Source organism: Diadema setosum, chromosome 9 (assembly GCF_964275005.1).
Source record: "Diadema setosum chromosome 9, eeDiaSeto1, whole genome shotgun sequence".
NCBI classification, from domain to species: Eukaryota; Metazoa; Echinodermata; class Echinoidea; order Diadematoida; family Diadematidae; genus Diadema; species Diadema setosum.
The window spans coordinates 6,300,019-6,324,035 of record NC_092693.1 but is presented as its reverse complement, the minus strand read 5'-3'; the positions used below and the strand labels follow the sequence as shown (position 1 = coordinate 6,324,035).

The 24,017-nt window shown below is 37.2% G+C and overlaps 1 protein-coding gene across 1 annotated transcript in view; it reads left to right on the top strand.

Moving 5' to 3' along the window:
• Positions 1 to 9,949: 9,949 nt before the first annotated feature.
• LOC140233514 (ran-binding protein 9-like) overlaps positions 9,950 to 24,017 on the top strand; it is an 88,494-nt gene continuing 74,426 nt past the window's right edge. Inside the window, exon 1 of the mRNA XM_072313632.1 lies at positions 9,950 to 10,151. Coding sequence (XP_072169733.1) covers positions 9,956 to 10,151 — 196 coding nt within the window. The 5' untranslated portion in view covers positions 9,950 to 9,955. The remainder of the gene's footprint in view (positions 10,152 to 24,017) is intronic.

Below are 24,017 nucleotides of genomic sequence, written 5' to 3'. Positions count from 1 at the left end.
TTGGGTTTTGGTTTCCGTTAATATCAAGCAATCATCACTACCATCATTGCTTCAATTAGATTATAAAACTGAGGGATCGATCACAGAAAAGAGTTCTGTGGGATCGACCATAAACATCATTACTATCATTTCACAACTGGATATCATCTTATCATCATCATCATCACCATGATTGCTACTCGTATTACCATCGTATACAAATTACCACAAGCAATCTTCCTCCACCATATTGCACTTATCAATACTTTTTTTTTTCATGTCACCAATCCATCAACAACTTCACGAAATCTCTTGCATATTTTCACCTTCATCATTTTCATCAGTCTAAATAAGCATTGCGACTATCAATATATTCCTACTCTATCCCTCCCTTCAATGCCCACATGGCCTAGCACCCTTATTGTTAGTCGATTCAATGGATGATGAAGATAAATGATTGAATATTAATACACTGATTTGTTTGTTTGTTTGTTTATAAGAACACTAGTCGCATTCACACGTGTTAGCTGGTTACCGAGCGCGCTCCAAAACTCGAGTTCATGTTATACTCGTAACTTTTTATGAAACTTCATGATCGATACATTAGATATAGAAACAATCACCTGGCATTAACTGGTATCAGATTCCCAGGTGTGTTCATGAGTATATGAGTAATACACATTTGTGGAAGCGACTTGAAACGATCGTTTTATAATGTGTTGTTATTTGGCACAAATTAATTTCATTTATTCTAATGGTGAAGGATAACCAAAAGAAAATTAATCTACCCGATATTAGCCAAATTTAAGGTCTTTTCATTAAGTTGGAACATCAAGCATCTGTTCAGAGTCACAGACGCTTCTTACGCGTTTTTATGATATGCATTTATAGGAAACTGATATACGTTTAAACGATGTTAGCCATCATATTATGGTGTCCTATATAGCTCCATACCAAGCCTGGACAAAAGTACGGAATCTATCAGCAATGTTGCAATGTGTGTGTGTGTGTGCGTGTGTGTGTGTGTGTTTTCTTTGCACCGAAAACTCGAGGGCGGGCGCCTGAAAGTGCAATGATTGCACCTTCCATACACTTTGTGTGTGTGTCTTTGTGTGTATGTGCGAGTGCGTGCAATGTGTGTTGTGTGTTTGTGTGTTTATGTGTTTGTGTGGGTGTGGTAGGTGTGCAGTATATCGTTACTTGCAAAGTTTTGTGTATGCTAACGTAAAAATCGTAATCAAGAGTTATTCTGAAAGAAAATGAAAGCGAGGTCACAGCTGGCCGTTGTTCACGTCTGAAAAAGTAAACATTCTGGTTATAATCATAAAAGTGTCAGAAATTGTGCACTCTATTGTTAAAAAAAAATGTTTGTTATTCAAACTTCAGCGTGTTTTATGAACACATATTTATATATTTCAAGATTGAGCCTGCTGTGACCTATTTTAGTAACCATGTCATAAAGCATTACAAATTTTTCTGATACAACAATGCTAGCAACTATATATGAATAGGTGGTAGACATAGATATAAGGCTTAGGACATTTGCAGGAGTAGGGTAGGTTAGATTTTTATCATGATTTGTACCTTGAGGTGCTCACAAGCGCTTTATTAGATCTTAAACTGAAATACTGATAAACCAACTGGCCACGACTTCAAAATGACGTCAAAATCACGTCCATTTCCCTTGTTCTTGAAGAAAAGGCGTCTTTCAGATGTATTCCTTGTTAGTTTTCCAATATACGTTAAAAAGTCATGAATTGACGTGTAAACGACGTGCTCATGACGTTCTGACGTACATCTTGTCTTTAGAATTGTGATTTACATGTCATTAAGACGACTCTTGTATGACGTCTTTTGGACAACTTCCTTTTGAGCAAAAATACGACATATTGACGTCAGTTTGAAACGTTAATATGGCGTCCAGTATCTTTGTTTATTTTCGTCTAAAAGATTTTTTTTTGACGTCAGTCTCGTCTTTAAATTAGTAATTTACACGTCTTTATGACGTCTTTGTATAACAACCCAGACGTCAGAAAGACGTCACAAATATGTCGTCTTTTAGACGTCATCCATTTGAGCAGAAATACGACTTTCTGGCGTCAGTTTAAGACGTCTAAATGATGTCTGCTTTCTTTGCTTATTTATGTTAAACAAACGACAATTATTGCGCCTTTCTGAAGTCTAAATAATGACGTCATTTTTATATCTTCCATTTGAACAAAAATTCCTCTTATTGTTGATAGTTTCGACGTCTTTCTGAAGACAGTAATGACGTGATAATGTCGTCATTCTGACGACAGTATGTCGCAAAGCAAACTGATATAACTCTATAAAACTCTATAATTAGTAGGCCTAATTATATGACGTTATAAAGACGTCGAAAAACTTACGTAAACGTAACGTTAATATGTCGCTAATATAACGTCATAAATACGTCGCAAAACAACGTAAATTTAACGTCATAATACGTCATTGATATGACGTAATAAATACGTTGCAAAGCAAACTGATATAACTCTACAAAACTATAATTCGTAGGCCTAATTATATGACCTCATGAAGACGTCGCAAAACTGACGTGAACATAACGTTCATATGTTGTTAATATAACGTTATAAATAAGTCGCAAAACAACATAAATTTAACGTTATAATGCGTCATTAATATGACGTGATAAATACGTTGCAAAGCAAACCAATATAACTCTATAAAACTATCGTAGGCCTAATAAAATGACGTCATAAAGACGTCGCAAAACTGACGTGAACATAACGTTCATATTTCGCTAATATAACATCATAAACACGTCCCAAAACAATGTAGCCTAAATTTCACGTTATAATACGTCATAAATACGTTGCAAAACAAGCTGCTATAACTCTACAAAACTATAATTCGTAGGCCTAATTATATGACGTCATAAAGACGTCACAAAACTGACGTGAACATAACGTTCACATGTCGTTAATATAACGTCATAAATACGTCGCAAATCAACGTAAATTTAACGTTATGATACGTCATTAATATGACGTGATAAACACGTCGCAAAAAAAACTGATATAACTATAAAACTCTATAATTCGTAGGCCTAATTATATGACGTCACAAAGACGTCGCAAAACTGACGGGAACATAACGTTCACATGTCGCTAATATAACGTCATAAATACGTCCCAAAACAATGTAGCCTAAATTTCACGTTATAATACGTCATTAATATGACGTGATAAATGCATTGCAAAGCAACAGTAATTTAACTTCACTTATGCGTCGTAAATACGACGTAAATAATACGTCACAAAATTGACTTGAATTTTACGTGTTTAGTTCGTCGCTAATATGACGTCATAAATACGTCGCAAAACTGAAGAAAATTTCACGTTAATACGTCGCTCATATGACGTCATAAATGCGTTGTAAAACAAAGTATATGTTACGGTATTAAGACGTCATTTAAATAACGCTATGAATACGTTGCAAACCAACGTAGATTAATACGTGTTTATGACGTAAAAATTACGTCGCAAAATTGACGTAAATTTTACGTCATCAATATGTCACCAATATTAGGTAATAAATACGTCGCAAAACTGACGTAACACATCAGGAGGTCCATAACATGACGTGATAAATTCGTTTCAAAGAGACGTTGAAATCACGTCATTTTCTGATCATTTTCAGACTTGCGACAACTTTGACCATGTAATTGCGACCAAATTGAGACGTCTTTTTGACCTCCGTCTGCTAGCTGGGATGTTCATAAAGTTTGTTCCATCCCTTTCTGCCAATTCAACCGCTCATATGACTACTTTAGTATTAGTGATATATGTTTTTCCTAACCAATTTCTGTGCATTTTCTGCATGCATCCTAGTGCATCCAGGCTGTAGAAATCGACAACTTTTGCTGATCTGAGATACGTCAAACGTTGAAATAGATGAATTTACAGGTCTGAAACCTAAAGTAAGGGGAAGTCCAAACTAAAGATAACTTCTTTAAAAAAAAAAAAAAAAACTCTTGGCAAATAGGAAAATATTGTTGGTTAAAGATTGAGGAAAACTTTCTTAAGAAAGGTATCATTCTAATTTTCAACAAATTATAATCGATCAAGAAAATCAGGCAATCTATGACGTCTCCAGCGACTTCCTATACAAGAGAATAGAAAAGAAAGTACATGTATGCAAAATTTCATATTCTAACGTAAAGGCATCATTTACCTTTTGCATATGAAACAAAAACCCAGCATCGGTGCTTCAAAGTAGTTCTTAAATGTGCGTTAGGGATAGAAACAACCAATGTAAATATTTGAACCATTATCATCGATGTTATGTATTTTTAGACATACAAAATGTGTACAATAGTTATAATAAAAATGTTTCCAGATTAAACCGTCTACAGTTATGGTTTAGTGAGAAAAATAGTGATATCTCCTTATATTTCATGCTTTATTGAAAACGTTTTATATGGTGGGATGTGGAATGACCTACACATGCATCAAAAGTGATATCTTGAACATTTTTTAAATCACTGTTCTCAACGGTAAACAGGACCTTTAAAATACATGTTTGTATTCCATTTTAAATTCATCCTCTTTAGTAATCACTCCAAATATTTTACAAATAACCTCTGTGACATCAGTTCTATTACTTCATCAAAACATCATGGAAAATACATTTCAAATAAATTTCTCAATTATATCTTTACAAATGCCTACGAAGGAGAAAATTATCAAAATGCTCTTCATAAATTAAGTGACGAGCACATCAAAACACCACTTTTCTGCGGGGGAGGGGGGCAGAATGAATTTTTGAACACTGTGTAGGTGATTAATTCCTAGTGGAGCACATCTTGGTTTCGAACCAATGTTGGCTCAACCTTATACATGCACGTAGTTATGTCGTGCCACGCTGGACTAACCATTCATGTAAACGTCACATGGATGTTGGCACAATGTTTCATTGAATACTGTCATTTCTTTTAACATCTTTAAACCGTAGATTTTTTATGTTATAATATGCGATCCTATACAATAACCCTTCACAGACAGCTGTTAACGCCATCCTAACAGTTGACTAGCAAATTACTATATCATACACTATCTCAGCTGTTGTAAAACAAAAACAAAAGAACAATCGTATGGATGTAATTTATACGGTTTTGTCAAAAAACATAGACTTACATTTTTGTACGTTCACACACGTATACACATATACACGCACACACACGCAAGTAAATAGCCTTCGAGATTTTTATATATACAATCACTTATTTAGACGTAAATATGTATTAATTAATATTGTTTAAAAGTTTTATATAGTTATTAAAAATCTGATACATATTTACACACTTGTGTATGTTAATGCACACCACACCCAACACAACGTTGATTTATACAGATTAATATTCCTTTAATGTTATATATTTCTCACAATGACATTGACATATTGCTGTATATCTCTTGTGTGTTTATCATGTCCATGTATCCATGTTAAATGTGTGCTCTGTATATTGTATGTATTTTATCGATGTAACTTGTATGCATGCTAACAAAACAAATTTCCAGAAACGGACAATAAAATCGAATTGAATTGAATTGAAATGAAATTTCTTTTACCTCACGGCCTATGTATACATCATTATATCAATCAGCACTATTATCCTACCCCCCCCCCCCCAAAAAAAAAAAAAAAATTATTCGTGGCTTGTCAACGGACACCACCTGACGCTCACTCCACTTTTGAGGCTGCCGCGTAAGGCAGCCCATAAATAATCTGAACACAAGTGATCGCTGTCAGTGAAAGTGACCAGTGATTTGTAACTTAGCTTGAAAAAGGCACCCTCCCGTGTACCAGGGAGGTGAGAGAATTTTAGTCTCACCTCCCTGCTAATATACCAGCAAGGTGAGTCACCTCCCTGCTTATGTTGTACACGATATACCGAGTGCCGAGTTTTGTAAAATGATATACTGTACTTGCTAAATGGCTTGCTCATGTGAAACGTCTTCGAATAAAGCTCCAATTTACCAGGGAGGTGGAAGACCCCACCTCCCTGAATTTACCATGTACGACTTGTGTCCTCACTTCTCATTTTCCTCTGGAACTTCGATTAATGGGAACGTGTTACTGTTGAGTGTGTACTTGCAGTGCGAACAGAATGATACACACAAAAAAAAAAAAACTTAAAAAAAATGATATTCTTCATTAGAATTTCATCGATATCAGGCCCATGTTTACAATGAAATTAATTTGAACAAAAATAAGCAGCTGAATTCTTATCTCTTGTGCTTCTAAATCGTATTTTTCTTACACACAGTACAATATAGGCCTACAGTGTATATAACCATGCGTAGCGTATTACTTGACATAGAATTCTGCATGAATATCTCAGAAAAGGCTTTCTGATTACTTAGTAACTTCAAGCCAATCCATATCTGCCTTACGCACACACTTGTGCTGCTGAATCACCTTCTTTTTTAAACACACACACATATACACACACACACACACACACATACGCACACACACACACACACACACATACGCACACACACACACACACACACCTTCACACAAACCCGTTGTTATGTTTGAAGGGCGTGCCATTCACATTCGAATCTGATTGTGTGTTAGCAGACGACCATACCACTTGTGTACATACTGTACAGCACTACACTAATAAGTCCAAACGCATGCGTACAAAACCAGCCAAGTAGTCTTTGCTCAAGTGACACAATTGGCAATTTCGACGCGTTAGGGTTACGGAAAAAAAAATCGCGGGCGGGACTCGACCTCGGATCCTCCGATCGGGAGTCGGGAGTTTTATCCACTAAATGTCACAGCGCCCCCACACGATAAAGAAGAATGAGGAGGAAGAAGAAGGAAGATATAGTAAGAAGAAAAGAATGAGATAAAGGAAGGAGAGGCAAAGAAGAAAAGACACTCATTAACTATGGCAATACATTAAACGGCTTAACAAACAAACGTAGACCAACAAATTCTGCTATAAATTTAGAAATAAAACGCATAGATCAGTGTACAGTAATGTACTCTACAAATCAGTAGGGATACTAGTATATATGGGCCGCGTGCGTCCTCGCATTGATGCTCGGAATGCAGTGAGTGAATTTAATTGTCTTTGCTCATGATCTGAGGTTATTTTTTCCCGAAATATCATTAATTATGGGTAGATGTCATTTTTTTCGATTAATCTTGAAATAGGGTCCCGAATAGGGTTAGCTTCACCCCCCCCCCCCCGAAAAAAAAAAAAAAAAATCCGAAATAGGTGTCGTGCGGCTGCTTGGCGTTTGCCCCGATTCTCCCAACCCACACTCGTGCATGTTTACCATTTTTTTTCCCGCAGGACATTTCGCCGCATGTGTTGCGTGTATGTCATGCTACTATTGTGCATGCTATTAACTTCTCTTCCCCCAACCTGTGCAATCAACATGCTTAGTTTATCCTTCATTTTCTATGTATAGCTTCCCTTCCAAAAGCCATGCAGTGATAGGGGAATGTTCTGATGGCGTCCCTTCGAAAAGCCAGTGATAGGGAATTAAAACCTATCATAGCCAATTTCTATTTGGAACAAGCATGTTGTATGACGGGGGGGGGGGGGAGATGGGACCGTATGCAACCACAAACCGTTTGAAAATTTTTTTTCTTTGATGGAAATAAATAAACTATTGAATTGAATTGAATTGAATTGAATTGAATTGAATTGAATTGAATTGAATTGAATTGAATTGAAGTGAATTGAATTACATAGAATAAAACATTGGAAATAGCATAGGTGACTCAATCTGCTCGGACCCGTGCATGTTCACAAAATTGTATCCTGTTACTCTAACAAAGAGTGTTACCAGACCAATATAAAGATAATTATCATTGTGGCCAAGTCTCCGCGACTTGGCCGCAACTAAGGAGACGTCGCAGAGACGCTCGGCTCCGCAACAGCTGAGACTGGAATTAAAGTAGAAAGAGGCTCTGAAAAGAAAGAAAAAGAAAAATCAAACACGTTCGATTCTCTTTAATTGCAATTTCTTGGAGACTTGGTTACAATCCAGGAGAAGCTGCGAAGACGTCTAGGAGATGTTTCCGCGACGTCTCGGCGACCGCTTAGACTCGAGTCGCCATCATCATGCAGGTCGCCAACAAAGTCCAATGAGATACCCTGTTACGTGTACGTGAAAGACTTGCTGCTGTATGTGCAGGGAGGTGGAAGGGGCTTCCACCTCCCTGGTAATATGCTGCCCTCTAAACGACCTTGGTTTATCAATATCGATGCATGTATTTTACCAACAGCATCTCGGGGAACAGGACTGGTAGTGCTGTGGTGAACTTTATGAAACAAAAAAAAAAAAAAAAAAAAAAAACCCAAAAAAAAACAAACAAACAAAAAACAGGACGACGTTAGTGGGTACCCAGTGTGTTTGTTTATGCACTTTACCCATAATATGGCTTCACATATTCTGTGCAATATGAATACTTCGATTAGGAGGAGTGGTAGAAATTATTGCTTTTCCAGGAGAGATTTGGAGGAGAGTTAAAGTACCATAAACAATGGCTCCTTGTGCCGGTTTTGAAGCATTTGCCATGTGATATTTGCACATCATCCTTAATTGGTCATGCTGGGAAAAGAAATCTCAGGATGACGAGGTGGGGCTTGGACTGGACATGTCCACTGCTGGAAATGATGTTTAAATAGAGACTGTATAGGGCCTACCTATACATACAATACAGTACAATACAATTTACAATACAATACAATACAATACAATACAATACAATACAATACAATACAATACAATACAATACAATACAATACAATACAATACAATACAATGCAAAGCAATGCAATGCAATGCAATACAATGCAATACAATACAATACAATACATTGCAATACAATACAATACAATACAATGCAATGCAATGTAATACAATACAATACAATGCAATGCAATGCAATGCAATACAATACAATACAATACAATGCAATACAATATAACATTTACAAATTAAACATTACAAATTAATCACTTTTGAATCGATTGTCCGATTTTCCTCAAACTTTCTGGCTGATATATTCTACTTATAATGCTGTTTTCCCTTTTCCCTTTGGTTTCCTTTAATTGCCCTTTAAGAAGTCAATTGACAGTGTGAAATAAATCGTCATATCTATTTGCTGATATGTATAGTAATGAAAAAAAAAACCAATTTATTCATAAAGCGTATATCACAAAAAATATCATCTCTACAATGCACTCTAAGAAGGGAAAAGACAGAAGAAAGGGGGTAATTTGATCGTAAACACTTTAATAAACTGCAGATCAATAATGTATATACCGGACTCAACATAAGTGGAGCATGGACCCTGGCTTGGGGCTGCTAAAATGATATTGGGCCACCAAAATAATATAGAAAAAAGGCTATCTTTTGGTGGCCCAATTGGACAGCTATGCAAGATTCAAAATAAATTTTATGTCTCCTTTTATTTTGGGCCACTACGCTTCTTCTACGAACCACCAGAGGAAAAAAAAAGTGAGTGTTGAACTCTTATATATATAATATGTAACTATCAATCACTTTAAAACTGCCCATAAAACATTTTTTTTTTCATTTTGCATGATTGAAAATAGTAAATAGTTTAATTTCTCCCGCCATGTTACTTAATAATAAACACTCAAGTCATTAAACGTCATCGACCTTGTCATGTATCATCTTCCGACTTTCTGCGTGCAATACACCAAATACGGTCAAGCCTGCATTAGCGGCCACCTGTTTGTAGTAGGCGCCCTATCAGAGTTGAGAGCCAATGCACACGTATTGAACTCTTCCGTGTGTATCTGATATGATAAAACGACTAACAACTAGACTACGCTCAATTTCATAGAAAGCATGCAAAACCGATGACGTACGTGCTGTGCTGCGTGGCCTGTACTAATTAATATCCACAAACAGAACGAGTGACGACGAAAATGGCGACGAATAGTGGTGAACGAAGCTGTTCGGCAATCAACCAAAACACTGAAAATTCTGACCCGTCTGACAGATTGAGGCGACTTTATCCAGCAGTTAATGAAGACGAGACTCCTCTACCTCGAACATGGAATCCTAGAACAAAATCAACCTTCATCGGGCTGTCACAGCACAATCTTCGTCTGCACTATAAAGGTAGGCGCAGAGAATGCAGTCAAAACATCGTTGATGATTCACCGCTGCAATGCAGCTAGTATGTAGTGCCCGCTCCTCATCAGAGTGCACACGACATAGCAGAGCTAGAGGTCTATCAACAAAAATTCGCACAGGCAGCCGGCCTGTGCATTGCCATTCAAGTGCAGGTTTCTCGTTAGCTCGGATCGCCATCTCTTGGTAGTTACTCGGCCATATCAATCAAGTTGGAAAGACACATGACTGAATGCTTTGTTTGTAGTTTATCTGTTTATTGACAAGAAAAAAAAAAGAAGAAAGATCTCACAAATCCTGAAAGATTCTCGTCGAACATGGTAAAAGTTTAGACTCTTCACTTGCACTCTGATAAACATAAACACATGACTCACCCAAAAGTTTTCATGACATCATCAATAGGTTCTACATGTAAGTAGGTTCTGCAACATTACCCTCAAACTATGTTCAATTGTGGCAAGTAAATAGCAGTAATACAGTTTTGGACCACCATTTGTTTCATATATTTTCATTATATAGAGGCTTTCTACTTGTCACTTTAAAAAGAAAAAAAAAAATAGATTGGGTTCTAACTCTGAATTGCCATGCCTTCCTTGCGACTTTAGCTCTTTATTTTGTGTTTAAAATAAAACTAAATATTCTCTAAACCTGGCCTGTTCAGTGTTTCACTGAAAAGTGAAAACATGTAATTCCTATATTGTGTACATTTTTTTCCTCCTTGACTGCAGGAGCTATGAATCACACACTTGTAGTTGCACATTTGAAGTTATTTTTTTATTTTTTTTTTTACGTCGGAAGAAAATGAAATTTTGTAAAGTTCTTTTTATCCCATGCTGCACACTGACACTAGTCTGATGGTCCTTGACCAGTAGAAATCACTGTCGGACCAGTAACTTTCTCAGGTACAGTTCAGCCAGCGATCAAGTTCCCCCTAGATCGCGATCACGGGTGATCAGTGATCGCATACGCGATATGTCGCAATCAATTGATTGTATGCCGAATTGCATACAATCAATTGATCGCGTATGCGATCACTGATCGCCCGTGATCGCGATCTACAGTTTGTAGGGGGAACTTGATCGCTGGCTGAACTGTATGGACAGTAAAAAAATGGAAAACTGGGTACCTACTTTTCCGACAGAAAGGTCAGACCAGTAGACAAAATAAAAAAATGGGTTAGTATGCAGCCATGTTTTATCACCTAGCACCTGCAGTGACATCACAAATTGTTTTAGAGTTTCGACCCACCTAGAGAGAGGTTGGCGTATGGTACACAATAGCTACCAAAATCTCACAAATATACCGTTGAATGGATTGCTGATTTTCCTCACTTTCTTTATTTTTGTCACTATGTCTTTTCAATGATTTTGTTGAATGTACATAAAAATTTCTAAACAGTTCCTATGTTTAGAGGCATTTCTTTCACTTTCCAGATGTAGAATGCAAGAATGAAAAGAAAAAGACAGCTACAAACAAATATTGGTGTTTCACCTGTATTCCTTCATGCTTGAATTAATTCTTCAAAATTCATGTTTATGTACAATGTAGACAAAAAAGATTTGTTCCCCCTCAGAACAGGCATTGCTTTGAATTTAAGAGGATGGTTCTCAAGCAACCATCCATTGGGGTGCCATTCTACATTGTAAGTGAATTTATAAGGTTCAAATAGCTGTAACTTTCTCTTTGTTTGAATTTTGCCAATTGTGAAATGATCTATTGATATGTTAAACTACATGCATTTGATCTAGAGATATGTTAAAGTACATAGTATGTAAATGATCTAGTGATATGTTGAACATATCAATAGAATGATCTACTGATATGTTGAACTGTTCGTCATAGCTAAAGTATGGGATTATTATGTGAATGTATGTGAGTGAGTGATTGAGTGTGTATGTGATGTACATTGTACATGTACATGTGGTTTGAGACAGCATTTTACCAAGTAGGGCCTATTTGCACATTTAGGTAAAATTGAGGGGAATTTTGTGTGATTAGCAGTCCCACAAATGATTGGATTTAAACAAACATGTATACATAAAAAACAGCAGTCATTATAAATTAAGCGTACAAGGAAGTGATCATCCATGGGGATAATATAATTAATACTGTGTATTTGCATGTTGATTTGCATGTTGAAGTTAAAAATCTGTATTACAGTGTGGATCCTCTTTCTCTCTCTCTCTCTCTCTCTGAGCTAATTTTCAGAGCTACAATTTCACTGAATGATGCAGTTTTTTTTTTTTTTTTTAATCAGACTGATATCCAATGCACCTAAGTTATTTAAAACTGTATTCATTGTATATTGGTTGTATTAAAGTAAAGTTTTACTTGAATACTCATACTTGTTGACTCATTTACTTTGCACTTGTTAAATTTGCAGGATCAGTAAACATGAGATGTTACACTTGAAGATCTCAGCCCTTTGTTCATTGATGTAAGCCTGAAGGACTTTTTCGATAATGCCCTCCTGTCATTTTTTTTCTTTCTCCTGTCTGTTCCTTTCCTTTCTCATTTTTTTCTCTCTTTATAGTTCACCTTTCTCATTCCATATGCTACTCTTCATGCTTATAGCCCCACATATATTCTCTGTTACCTTCCTCCCACAAAAGATTTGGCTTTAGAATCACCTTAGATTGTTCTGAATAAAAGATTTTGCAGTCACTGTAATTTACCCAGTAGTATGTTACATGAATTGCCCCATAACTGAAACTGCAAAAAGCAGTCTGATGACCTTGTTCAATGTACCAAGGTGGTGCAGAGTTTAGAATTTGGCAAATGGTATGAATGATACCTTTTCCCCTCTGATATGTGCAAATAGAACAATTATACTTCTTAGAATATTGTTGTTGTTTTTTTACAACTACAAAATCAAAAGCAGCTTTGGTCCACAACCTATTCATTAATATATAAATAGTGCAGCACTCTTTGTACGTGTCAAAAGCATTTGTATGAAGGGATTGATTTTCCACTACCAAGCTTGAGCTATTAAATGCAGTTGTACAGAAGTTTATTTCTGGATAACAGGAGTAATATAATGTACTGTCACAAAGAATCAAGAGACCAAAAAAGCACTCTCTTTTAACAAAAACCTTTGGGAAGTATATTTACAAAGCAGACATTACTGTATATTGTGGCATTCAATGTGTTTATGTTTGCTCATAGAGGGATGAGGGGGGGGGGGGAAGTGTTTTTCTGTTGTTGAAGCCTTCTGTTGTAGATACCACAATTTTTTTTCTTTTTTTTGTGTACAATAAATGCTTAAATTGAGTGTGACGACATGCAGTTCACATATGAATTATCTGTACCTGTTACATGTTTGATCAGAGAACAACATTTTTTCTTTAAATTATTAGTCAAGGCAGATAGAAGAAAGAAGATTAATGTTAGTTTTTACAGAATATTACACACATGCTCAGTGCATTTACAGTGTACATTGTATATAGAATTCACTGTATCTACAAATGTATAAGTCTGGTATAGTACACACAACTTGTCTGATCTCTGAGCAAGGGTTATATCTTCAAATTATCAGTTTGCATTCTGAGTTGAGTCTGGCAAAGCTTTTTCTTTTTCCTTTTTTTTTTAAATCTTTGTGAAAATGTGTGTACAATATGTACATGTGTATATTTAAAAACTTTCCATATAACAAAGAAATAAGGGATTTTAGTAGTCTGTGATCAAGGCAATTTGTTGTAGATAGCAGCAGCTTGATTTTTTTCTACCTAGAAGAAAAAAACCCCCCCAAAACCCAGGTAGTATAAACGTAGAGTAGTTAGTCTGAATGTTGTTAAAGGTATTACCGTAAAACGTTTTGGTTGAAAGGGGCTTCAGGTGTCCAACTTGTTTTGAGAAATAATGAGAAGCCTATGTTAAAATAAGAAAGAGCATATGATTCCCGGAGGAATTCAAAGTTTATTTGATGAAAATTGGTTTTGAAATGGCTGAGATATCCAAAACAAAGCAGTCCTAATAAAAGATGTGGCCGATCTTTTTGGATTGCTTCATTTTACTTTGTTTTTTTGATATTTCTGCCATTTCAAAACTGATTTTCATCAAATAAAATTTGAATTCCTCTTATGAGTTGTACGCTCTTTCATATTTCATAAGTGGTTTTGTACATAATTATGTCACAATAAGTTAAAAGCTGAATCCCAATCTCAAGCAAAACTATACCATCCCTTTAACTTTCTGTGAAATCTTGTTCTAGTTCCACTGGCTTCCTCCATCAACACTTTATCATTTTTTATGGAGGGGGGGGGGGGGGGTGGATGGGATGGTTCATTATCTTCTTAAATGGTTAGGTGAGGTAAATCTTTTCTTTATACAACCGTTTTCCTTTATCAAAACTTTTTGGTGCTGTTATCTCCTGTGAAGTTTGAAGAAATTTTGTATGTTGATACCAATGGCAATGGTGCATTATCTGAAGTCATTAGAGCTAGAGCTGGCCAGTGGTTCTGAAAAAACTCAGCAAGAAAACTTTTACCTGTGTTTGCTTTCTAAAATGATATGATTAAAATCATCCAAAAAAAGAAAAAGAAAAAAAAAGAAAACCTGCAAGTGAGACTATCCTTTTGAACGTAAATGTTGGCATAGCAGTCCAGGGCTACTGTACGAGCTGAAATTTTCGCGTACAGATATTTTTCGCGAATTGCTACTTGGAGGACATTTTGGCGTGTTGTTAATTTTGCGATTGCGAGCATCTAACTGAACTTAGTTATTCACGCGCTGTTATATTCGTGTGTTGTTATTTTCGCGGTTCAAAGGCGATTCGCGAAATTCGCGAAAATAAAACCAATGCGAAAATTTCAGCTCGTACAGTATGTAGGAAATGAAAACAAAACAAAAACCTAAAATATGTAGGACAAGGTTGTATACTGTAGTTACTGCCCGTGTGGTGCAAGTGTAGTGAGGAACTAATATGCTTATTTTACGGTAAAATGACTTTCTGTGGTAAAAATCAGTGCAGACCGTATAGCCTACAGAATAGGATACCAATCACATGTATTATGTTTTAGCAGACATATCATGATGATGAAGCTGAAGGCTCTGCTATCAAGTTCTGTGCACACAGGCAGCCTTCCCACATTGCATTGATACAGATGCCCACAGTTTGGTGCATGTGTCCCAGCACTGTACCTTACATGTATAGGTACAGGAACAGTGAACCCTACAAAGAATGTGGCGTATGGTGTTTGTGTGTGTGTGTTGAGACTGTTTGTGTATATGCATACAATGTGGTGAGTTTTGCAAGCAGGAGGGGAGATATGGGAACAATATGAGGGGTATTCCTTGTGCTGCAGGCAGAGGAGGATGCATGCCTCGTTGTTGTGTGACGTTCCAAGTGACATTTTTAGCTGATGGAAGGAAACGGTCATTGAGTGCTTGGCCTTCTTGGTATTTCTGTCATCTTTCGAGGAATGTCACTTCCATTGCCAGTGGAAGTGTCATTGACACTAGGGGAACACTGTCATGAATTATCTCTGATTGCAATATGTGAATATATTATGCAGTTAGAGTTGCAGACTTGGAACTTGTAGAAGGTGCTTCCAAGATGTATGGCACAGTTTTGATATTTCTATGCATGCCATAAAGAGTGGTACACTTTGTATTTAAAGCCAGCTCGAGGTTCCAATTTGCGCATGAGCAGAAAAAAGTAATTTGTTCCAGCAGGGCATGTTGATTTTAATGATGATGATAATGATGATGATGATGATCGTTGATGATGATGATGATGATGATGATTATGATAATAATGATAATAATAATAATAATGATAATAATGATAATGATAATAATAATAATAAAAGTAATAAATGCATTTACAGTTCGACCTCGATTATCCGGCCATGTCGGAACCGGCGCTCATCCGGATAAGCGAATTGGCCGGATATGGGAGACACAATGTTAATGTATATCGCTGCCATCCAAGCTGCTGTCCCAGTGCACTGGCAGCTAGGCAGGTAGCGTACCCCGCAACGGTGGTGTAATCTATGCCAGCCTGCGCAAAATTGTAAATTGAAAATCATACATGTTTTACCTCATTAGGTACTGAGAAACCTATCATGCACATCTTATGGAATTAGTGAAATAGATCCATGAAAAGATATTAAAGTCACTGTTTGTTTTTTTCTCAAGTTTTGGATAAAAAAAAAAAAAAGTCCTTCACTGCGTGAACGAGTCCGGATAATAGAGATTTCCGGATAAAAGGAGGCCGGATAATCGAGGTCGAACTGTATATGGTGCTTTATAGGGTGTTTCTAAAGTTTTAACTTCACGGAGATAAGCATCTGTGATATAATGATTGTTCACGTAATCCTTATAAATGGTGCTTGCGAGCACATCCACCTGACAGTAAAAGTGGGCAGGCTTTATTTGGCAACATCAACAGAATAAGATTGTTTATACAGTTAAACTCGCATAAGTCGATCTTCTCGGGACTGAGCAAAACACATCGACTTAGGCGAGTTTCGACTTGTACGTAAGTCGAAAAAAATCGACTTAAAGTTACACCACACGTACATATGTATAATGTACATGTATGTTGTCTACTCTGGAGCCGGGAGCTGGAGCGGTGTGCCCGATATTTGCCCTTCAGCAAGACACTTTATCCACATTGATGCAGGCCAGGGCTCCACACTAACTTTTATTTTGGTGGCCCCAAAATGATTGATTTTTATTTTTTGGTGGCCCGAACAAAAAAAAAAACAAAACAAGCAAAACTAAATCGGTCCTACGTTCGGTCCGAAAGTTACCGTTATTTATTTCTGATTGTAAAAGCAATCATCCACCATTTACAAGTATTTTAACACCTTCCGGAGCCGAATGATGCCGTTAATCATTTTCAAATGTAAAAACAAGCAACCGACATTCATTCTAGGATCTTACGGAGCTGAATATCATCCTTATTCATTTCCGAACGTGAAAGCAAACATCCGCTTTTTATTTCATCATCTAAATGAGCCGATTGATACCGTTAATCATTTCCAAATGTAAAAGAAACAATCTGTTACTTATTTTAGCATCGCACGGAGCAGAATATTACCGTTATTCGATCTCCAAATTCAAAAGCAAACACCCGACATTTATTTTAGATCGTAAGGAGCCGAATGTTACTGCTGTCCACTTCCGAAAGTGTAATAAATCATCTGACATTTATTTTGGCATCTTCAGGAGTTGAATGTTACATGCTATTTACTTTCGAACGTAAAAGCGAACTTTCGGCAATTATTTCATCATCGTACTGAGTTGAATACCATAGTTATTCATTTCCGAACGCCAAAGCAAACATTCCACATTTATTTTAGCATCTTCCAGAGCTGAATGTTATTTCTATTTACTTTCGAACATAAAAGCAAACATAAGACATTCATTTTATCATCGGACGGAGTTGAATACTATTGTTATTCATTTCCGAACGTTAAAGCAAATATCAAACATTAACTTTACCACCAAACGCAGCTAAATGTTACTGTTATTCATTTCGAAATTTAAAAGCAAACATCCGACAGTTATTTAGCATCGTATGGAGAAGAATATTACTGCTATTCACTTCCGAACGTAAAAACAATCATCTGACATTTATTTTAGCATCTTCTGGAGCCGAATGTTATTGCTATTTACTTTCGAAAGTAAAAGCAAACACCCGACATTTATCTCATCGTCGTACGAAGTTGATTATTATTGTTATTCATTTCCGAACGTCAAAGGGATAATTCGACATTTACTTTAGCATCTTCCGGAGCTGAATGTTAATGTTATTTACTTTCGAACGTAAAAGTAAACATCCGACATTTATTTCATCATCGTACGAAGTTAATTATTATTGTTATTCATTTCCGAACGTCAAAGGGATAATTCGACATTTACTTTAGCATCTTCCGGAGCTGAATGTAATTGTTATTTACTTTCGAACGTAAAAGTAAACATCCGGCATTTATTTTATCATCGTATGGAGTTGAATATCATTATTTTTCATATCCGAACGTCAAAGCAAACATTCGACATTTATTTCAGCATCTTCCGGATACTTTTTTTTTTATCCTTATTCATTTCCGAACGCAAAATCAAATCTCTGACATTCCAAAAGTATAAGCAAACATCCGACATTTATTTTAGTATTATACGGAATCGAATATTACCGTTATTCATTTCCAAAATTAAAAGAGCAAACATCTGACATTTATTCAGCATCTTATGGAACCGATTGTTACCGCTTCATTTCCAAAACTGAATGCAAACATTCGGCTTTTTTGGTGGCCCGGCGTGCGTTTTTGGTGACCCCGGTCGCAAATTAACCATTCGCGAAATCGTGATTCGATTCGCGAAAAGACTCCGCTAAATATAAGGCATAGATCGCTACACTCGGCAGGGGCTACGTCGTCCTTTCACCAGGTCTCGTTACAAAACCAAAATCTCGCGTGAGTTCTTGCGTTACCTATCGTTAATGTTAACGAAACATCGTTAATTTGCGCTAGGGATCGTTACTCATCGTTGCTACAAACGTTAATTTTCCCGATCGTTAGTTTGCGTTACTAACGATTCAGGTGAAACCGCTTGCGTTAATGAAACGTTAATGTTTACTTACGCAGTTTCTTTTGGTATATACTGTATGTAAACAAAAACTGGCGTCTCGTGATTTTGACAGTGATTTATACACAATAAAATCTTATTCGACTTAGGCACAGTGAATTCAATGGTTTTTCCGTGAAAGTGTTCTTGGAATTTCATCGACTTATGCGAGTATTCGACTTAAAAAATTCGACTTATGAGTGAATTAATACACGTAAGTCAATGGGGAAAAATCGGGACTTTTTAAAATTATCGACTTGCGCGATTATTCGACATATGCGATGTCGACTTAGGCGAGTTTAACTGTACATTCAATGCAAAATAATGAAATTGATGCTTTCCCAAGTGATAATTGACAGACCTGGTCTATGCAAGTTGATCTTTGGTTGAACATGATTGATGAATTCCATAAATTGCTTTGTCAGGCAAGCCTATGGTGCATCGTGTTGCTTTGTAAACAAGTAAACTGCCTAATCAAATGAGAAAAAAAGGAAGGTCATGTGTTCCCATGTGCACATGAGCTAACTCTGAACTGGTTTATTACGTGTGCATGTGTCTGTACTTATGTACACGTATCCCTATTTATGTACACGTTTCCCTATTTATCCCCTTATGCTTTTCTATCTCCTAAGAAACAGAACAAAGCAAAACAGGTAAAAAAACTATTTTGCAAAAACAAAAACAAAAAAAAATATTCTGCAGTCATAAAATGCATGTTATTACTGTTAACTCAGTGTATGGTATGCTTTCAATGCCGATTGTACTAATGTGTTTGTAATGCAAGCTCTTCATGAATCTTTTGAATCTTGAGATTATACCAGATAATCTTGTGTAAGTAAAATGCAGAGTCATTTTGTAGGTTTGCTTTTTTCTTTGTGTGTACACCATATACATATGGTATGTATATGTAATGTATTTGTTGTGTGTGTTCATGCAGGCCTTATGTATTTGCAGAGTGTATCTATTATGTGTGAAATTACAGTACATGTATGTGGATGCAAGTGTACAATGTATATTACATGTACCAGGTACCGTATTTTGATAGGCTTACTTTAACAATTAATTAATGATAAGTACAAACATGCAGGGTAGTACATTTCATTCTTTTATAGGACCATACAGTGCACAAAGAGACAGGTTTGCTGGCCAGCAATACACTGTAGTAAAAGTAATGGGATAGAGTAGAGGCAGCTATTCAGTACGTGTCTACAGTCTAGAGGCTGAAATTTCACAATCATGGATCGCATAGGCTCTGTGCTGTGCAAACTATGGTTCAACTAGATCTCAGTGGTGACCACTGTGTTTCGATGTGTGTGTGTATGTGTGTACAAGATATGTGTGAAGCCCCCAGACTGTGTTGACAATAAGCAGTGTATATACATAGGGTGTGTACGTGTGTACTCAAGGCTTGTAGTTGTGGCTATCATTAGGCAGGTGTGGGTACGGTTTCTTGGGTACATAATATCCCCTAGAGAGTTTCAGAAAACTGGATTTGTGAAGTTCATTTTCATGTGATGCAATGTTTCACCTCTTGAGTGGGGGATGAGGAGAGATCTTCTTTGCATAGTCATTGCATAGAGCAATGACTTTTAATGTGTCATTTGTGTTATAGCAAACACCTAAATTGTTTTTGTTGCATCCTCTTACTGCATTTTTATTTGTGTCAACTGAGGCAGTGATGAATGTATTTTGTGTGTAGTGTTTGCTGTGGGCAGGAAGCAAGACCTCTTCCACATTGAATTTGTTAGCCTCTTTCAGGGGAACATGGTGGGCCAGAGGGATGTATCTTGAATTATCTTGAAGTCATTAATTGCCTGATTAACAATAACAGACATTTTTGTTTGGGTCTTGCTTTGGTTATTTTTTTTTTCTTTTAGCCCCTATCTGCTGTTATATTGTGTTAAATACCACTGGTAAGTGTTTGTGTGTGTGTGTGTGTGTGTGTGTGTGTGTGTGTGTGTGTGTAATCTTTAGTTCAGGCTGAACATCAAACTATTAACCCTTCTGAAAAACCCCCATATAACTATGTTTTTTGATACATTACAAAAAATACTTCAGTGGCATAGATACATATTCAAATTGTATGAGTATACCAGCCAAACCAAAGACAACAACATCAAGCTCCCATTTCCTCATACCCCACCCCTTTCAATGACATCATATGACATATCATTTTAAGAGTTTATGCAGTGTGGATATCCTGTGTTATCGGCCATAATTCCCTTTTGCTTATAAACTAACATGACATCTTCTGTAGCCTGATCTGATGACTCATTTGGGTTTAAACATGGGAACCGTTTGCTCATGGTCACACTATGTTCATGAGATATCAGATGCATGTACAATCTCCGGGCAAGCAGGGAAACACTGACAATAAAAAAAAAAATAATTTTTTTTTTCTAAATTTTATTATTATTATTTTTTACTTTTACTTTAAATTTCAGAGAGGTAGTTCAGTTTCAGTTATGTACGTGTATACCCCAGTTAAAGGACGAGTTCACCTTCATAAACATGACGATTGAGAGAATGCAGCAATATTAGTAGAACACATAGGTGAAAGTTTGACGAAAATTGGACAATCCGTTCAAAAGTGTTACGACCAAAATCACTCTGAGAATGATCGCACAAAAGAAACAATCAACTAATGTTCAGGCGGTTTATTAACAGTGATATTGTGGGTACAGACTCGTAATCGGTTTTCACATCAGTACAATAATGATCAAGAGAAACAATTATAAATCAGTAATAAAATCACTTACACGCATTACAGCCCAAATCGTAATCACGATGTTATATAGTCCCTTGGTGATGTCTAACTACGATGTTCGATGCACAGATGAATGGTCCTTGATGCACCGATGAATGATTCCTCCGACGTAAATCCAGAGGCACGGGTTGCAATAATCCACGTTATAGATCCGGGGTAAATTCCACGATATGTACGTCCACAGCGAAACGTGCGGAATCCACAGGAAACGGGCAGAATCCAAATGTTATGACGACCACGTCCAGTTGATGCGTTGAATGATGATTCACTTTATAATGTCCAGCAAGGAATCCAGCCCGTCACAGCTTTGCCGTAATAATGTCCGTTGACACTAAAATATGGAGTCTATCTCCAATGTAGGCAAATTAATTCTCTGCAGGCAAAATGTCTCCCAGGCCTTATCTCCACAAACACAGTTTGTATAGCAGGTCAGCAGGTAACACAGGACTGACTATAACTAGTCGCTTCAGAGCCAGAAGTGACGTAACTCTCAGAGCAGAGGTGTTGGGTACTCTGCCTACCTCAGAATTTCTCCTGCTTATATACTATCCATTCACCCCTTTCTAGTACATTCTGTAACTTTCTCCAACCTGGGGCCACATACCTGAACATACTAGCAAGTCCAAATTCCAGGAATCCTGGATGACTCACTGCCTAATATGTGCATAACATCATTGCCAAAATTAACTACCAATCACCTTGGGCTACAAGGGCAGTGCCTCACTCAGCCAGCACTTCCTAGAATTTTCTGGAATGGGTTAAATCATTCTAGATTGAGTGAGCTATAATGTATTTCCTGTCACATGCATACATGTACTGTAGCTACATTGTATACCACATAGAAAATTCTCCACTGATCTGGTCAGCCTGTATGTACTATATCTATATCATATAGAATGTTCTCCATTAATCTGGTCACCCTGTGTACATACACATTAAAACAACCATGCATACAGCCTTGATACATGTACATAACTACTTGTGTGTACATTTGTGACACCATCCCCCATGGGAAAAAGAAAGCCTTGCCGTAGCAAGGGTTTCTTTTACCTTCACAATTTCTCATTGTTATTTACAACGAATGTGAGGTAAAATCCAACTCAAATAACCATAATCACATACTATCACATGCCTTTTGAATAGCTGCATTAATTCCATGTTCTCTTTTCATGGATACCATTTACAATGTTACTGCTTAAATTTTCTAAGCTAATCATGTCAAACTCAAATTGCATACCGGTACATCAGTAATGGATAAGCTAAACACTGTATGTGTGATGTGAGGTGAAAACCTTTCACCCTTAAATTCTACTGTGCTATCCACTATCTATGTCACACCAACTGACTTTCGGTCATAGCATTCTTTCAGCATATTCACATGACACATTCTCTGTTCTTTTCGTCTGTCTGGCGTACTGATCACATAGTTCACATCATTGAGTTTCTTTTTGACACAGTATGGGCCACTGAACTTGGCTTTCAGTGGTTCACCTTGTATGGGCAGCAGTACAAGAACTTTGTCACCTGGTTTGAAAGTTCGGACTTTCGCATTTTTGTCTGCCTTTCTCTTCATCAAGTCTTGTGACACTTTCAAGTGTTCCCTAGCTACCTCACAAGCCTTTGAAAGCCTTTCACGAAACTTTGACACATAGTCAAGTAGGTGGACCTCATCATCCTCAGTCATGAATTTCTCTTTGATGAGCTTCAGTGGGCCCCTAACTTCATGACCGTACACCAACTCAAATGGGCTGAAACCCGTCGACTCATTTGGGGAGTCCCTCGTTGCGAACAGCAGGAAAGGGATGCCCTTATCCCAATCCTCGGGATACTCCTCACAGAATGCCCTAATCATTGTCTTTAGGGTCTGGTGGTAGCGCTCCAACGCACCTTGGGATTGGGGATGATAAGCTGACGACTTCAGCTGCTTCACACCCAAACGATACATCACCTCTTGAAAGATGCCTGACATGAAATTTGACCCTTGGTCAGACTGCACTTCCTTGGGCAACCCATACCTAGTGAAAAACTGCACTAGAGCATCTACCACAGTCTTAGAAGTGATATTTCTCAATGGGATAGCCTCTGGAAACCGTGTAGACATATCCATGATTGTCAAGAGGTACTTATGACCCGACCTAGTCCTAGGCAAAGGTCCAACACAGTCGACCAGAATCCGACTGAATGGTTCATCAAACGCAGGTATCGGAATCAATGGCGCCGGCTTCATTGAATGCTGTGGTTTACCAGCCACCTGACATGTGTGACAAGTCTTACAGAACTCGGCCACATCCACATTCAACCCTGGCCAATAGAAATGCCTCATGATCCGATCCTTTGTCTTTCTGACGCCTAAATGGCCGCCAACAGGTAACTCGTGAGCAATCCTCAAGATCTCACCGCGGTAACAGGGAGGGACAACAACTTGACGGACCACCGTCCAATCCTCATCAGCTGGCCTATGGGGAGGTCTCCACTTCCTCATCAAAATGCCATCTTTGACATAATAGCACTCAGGG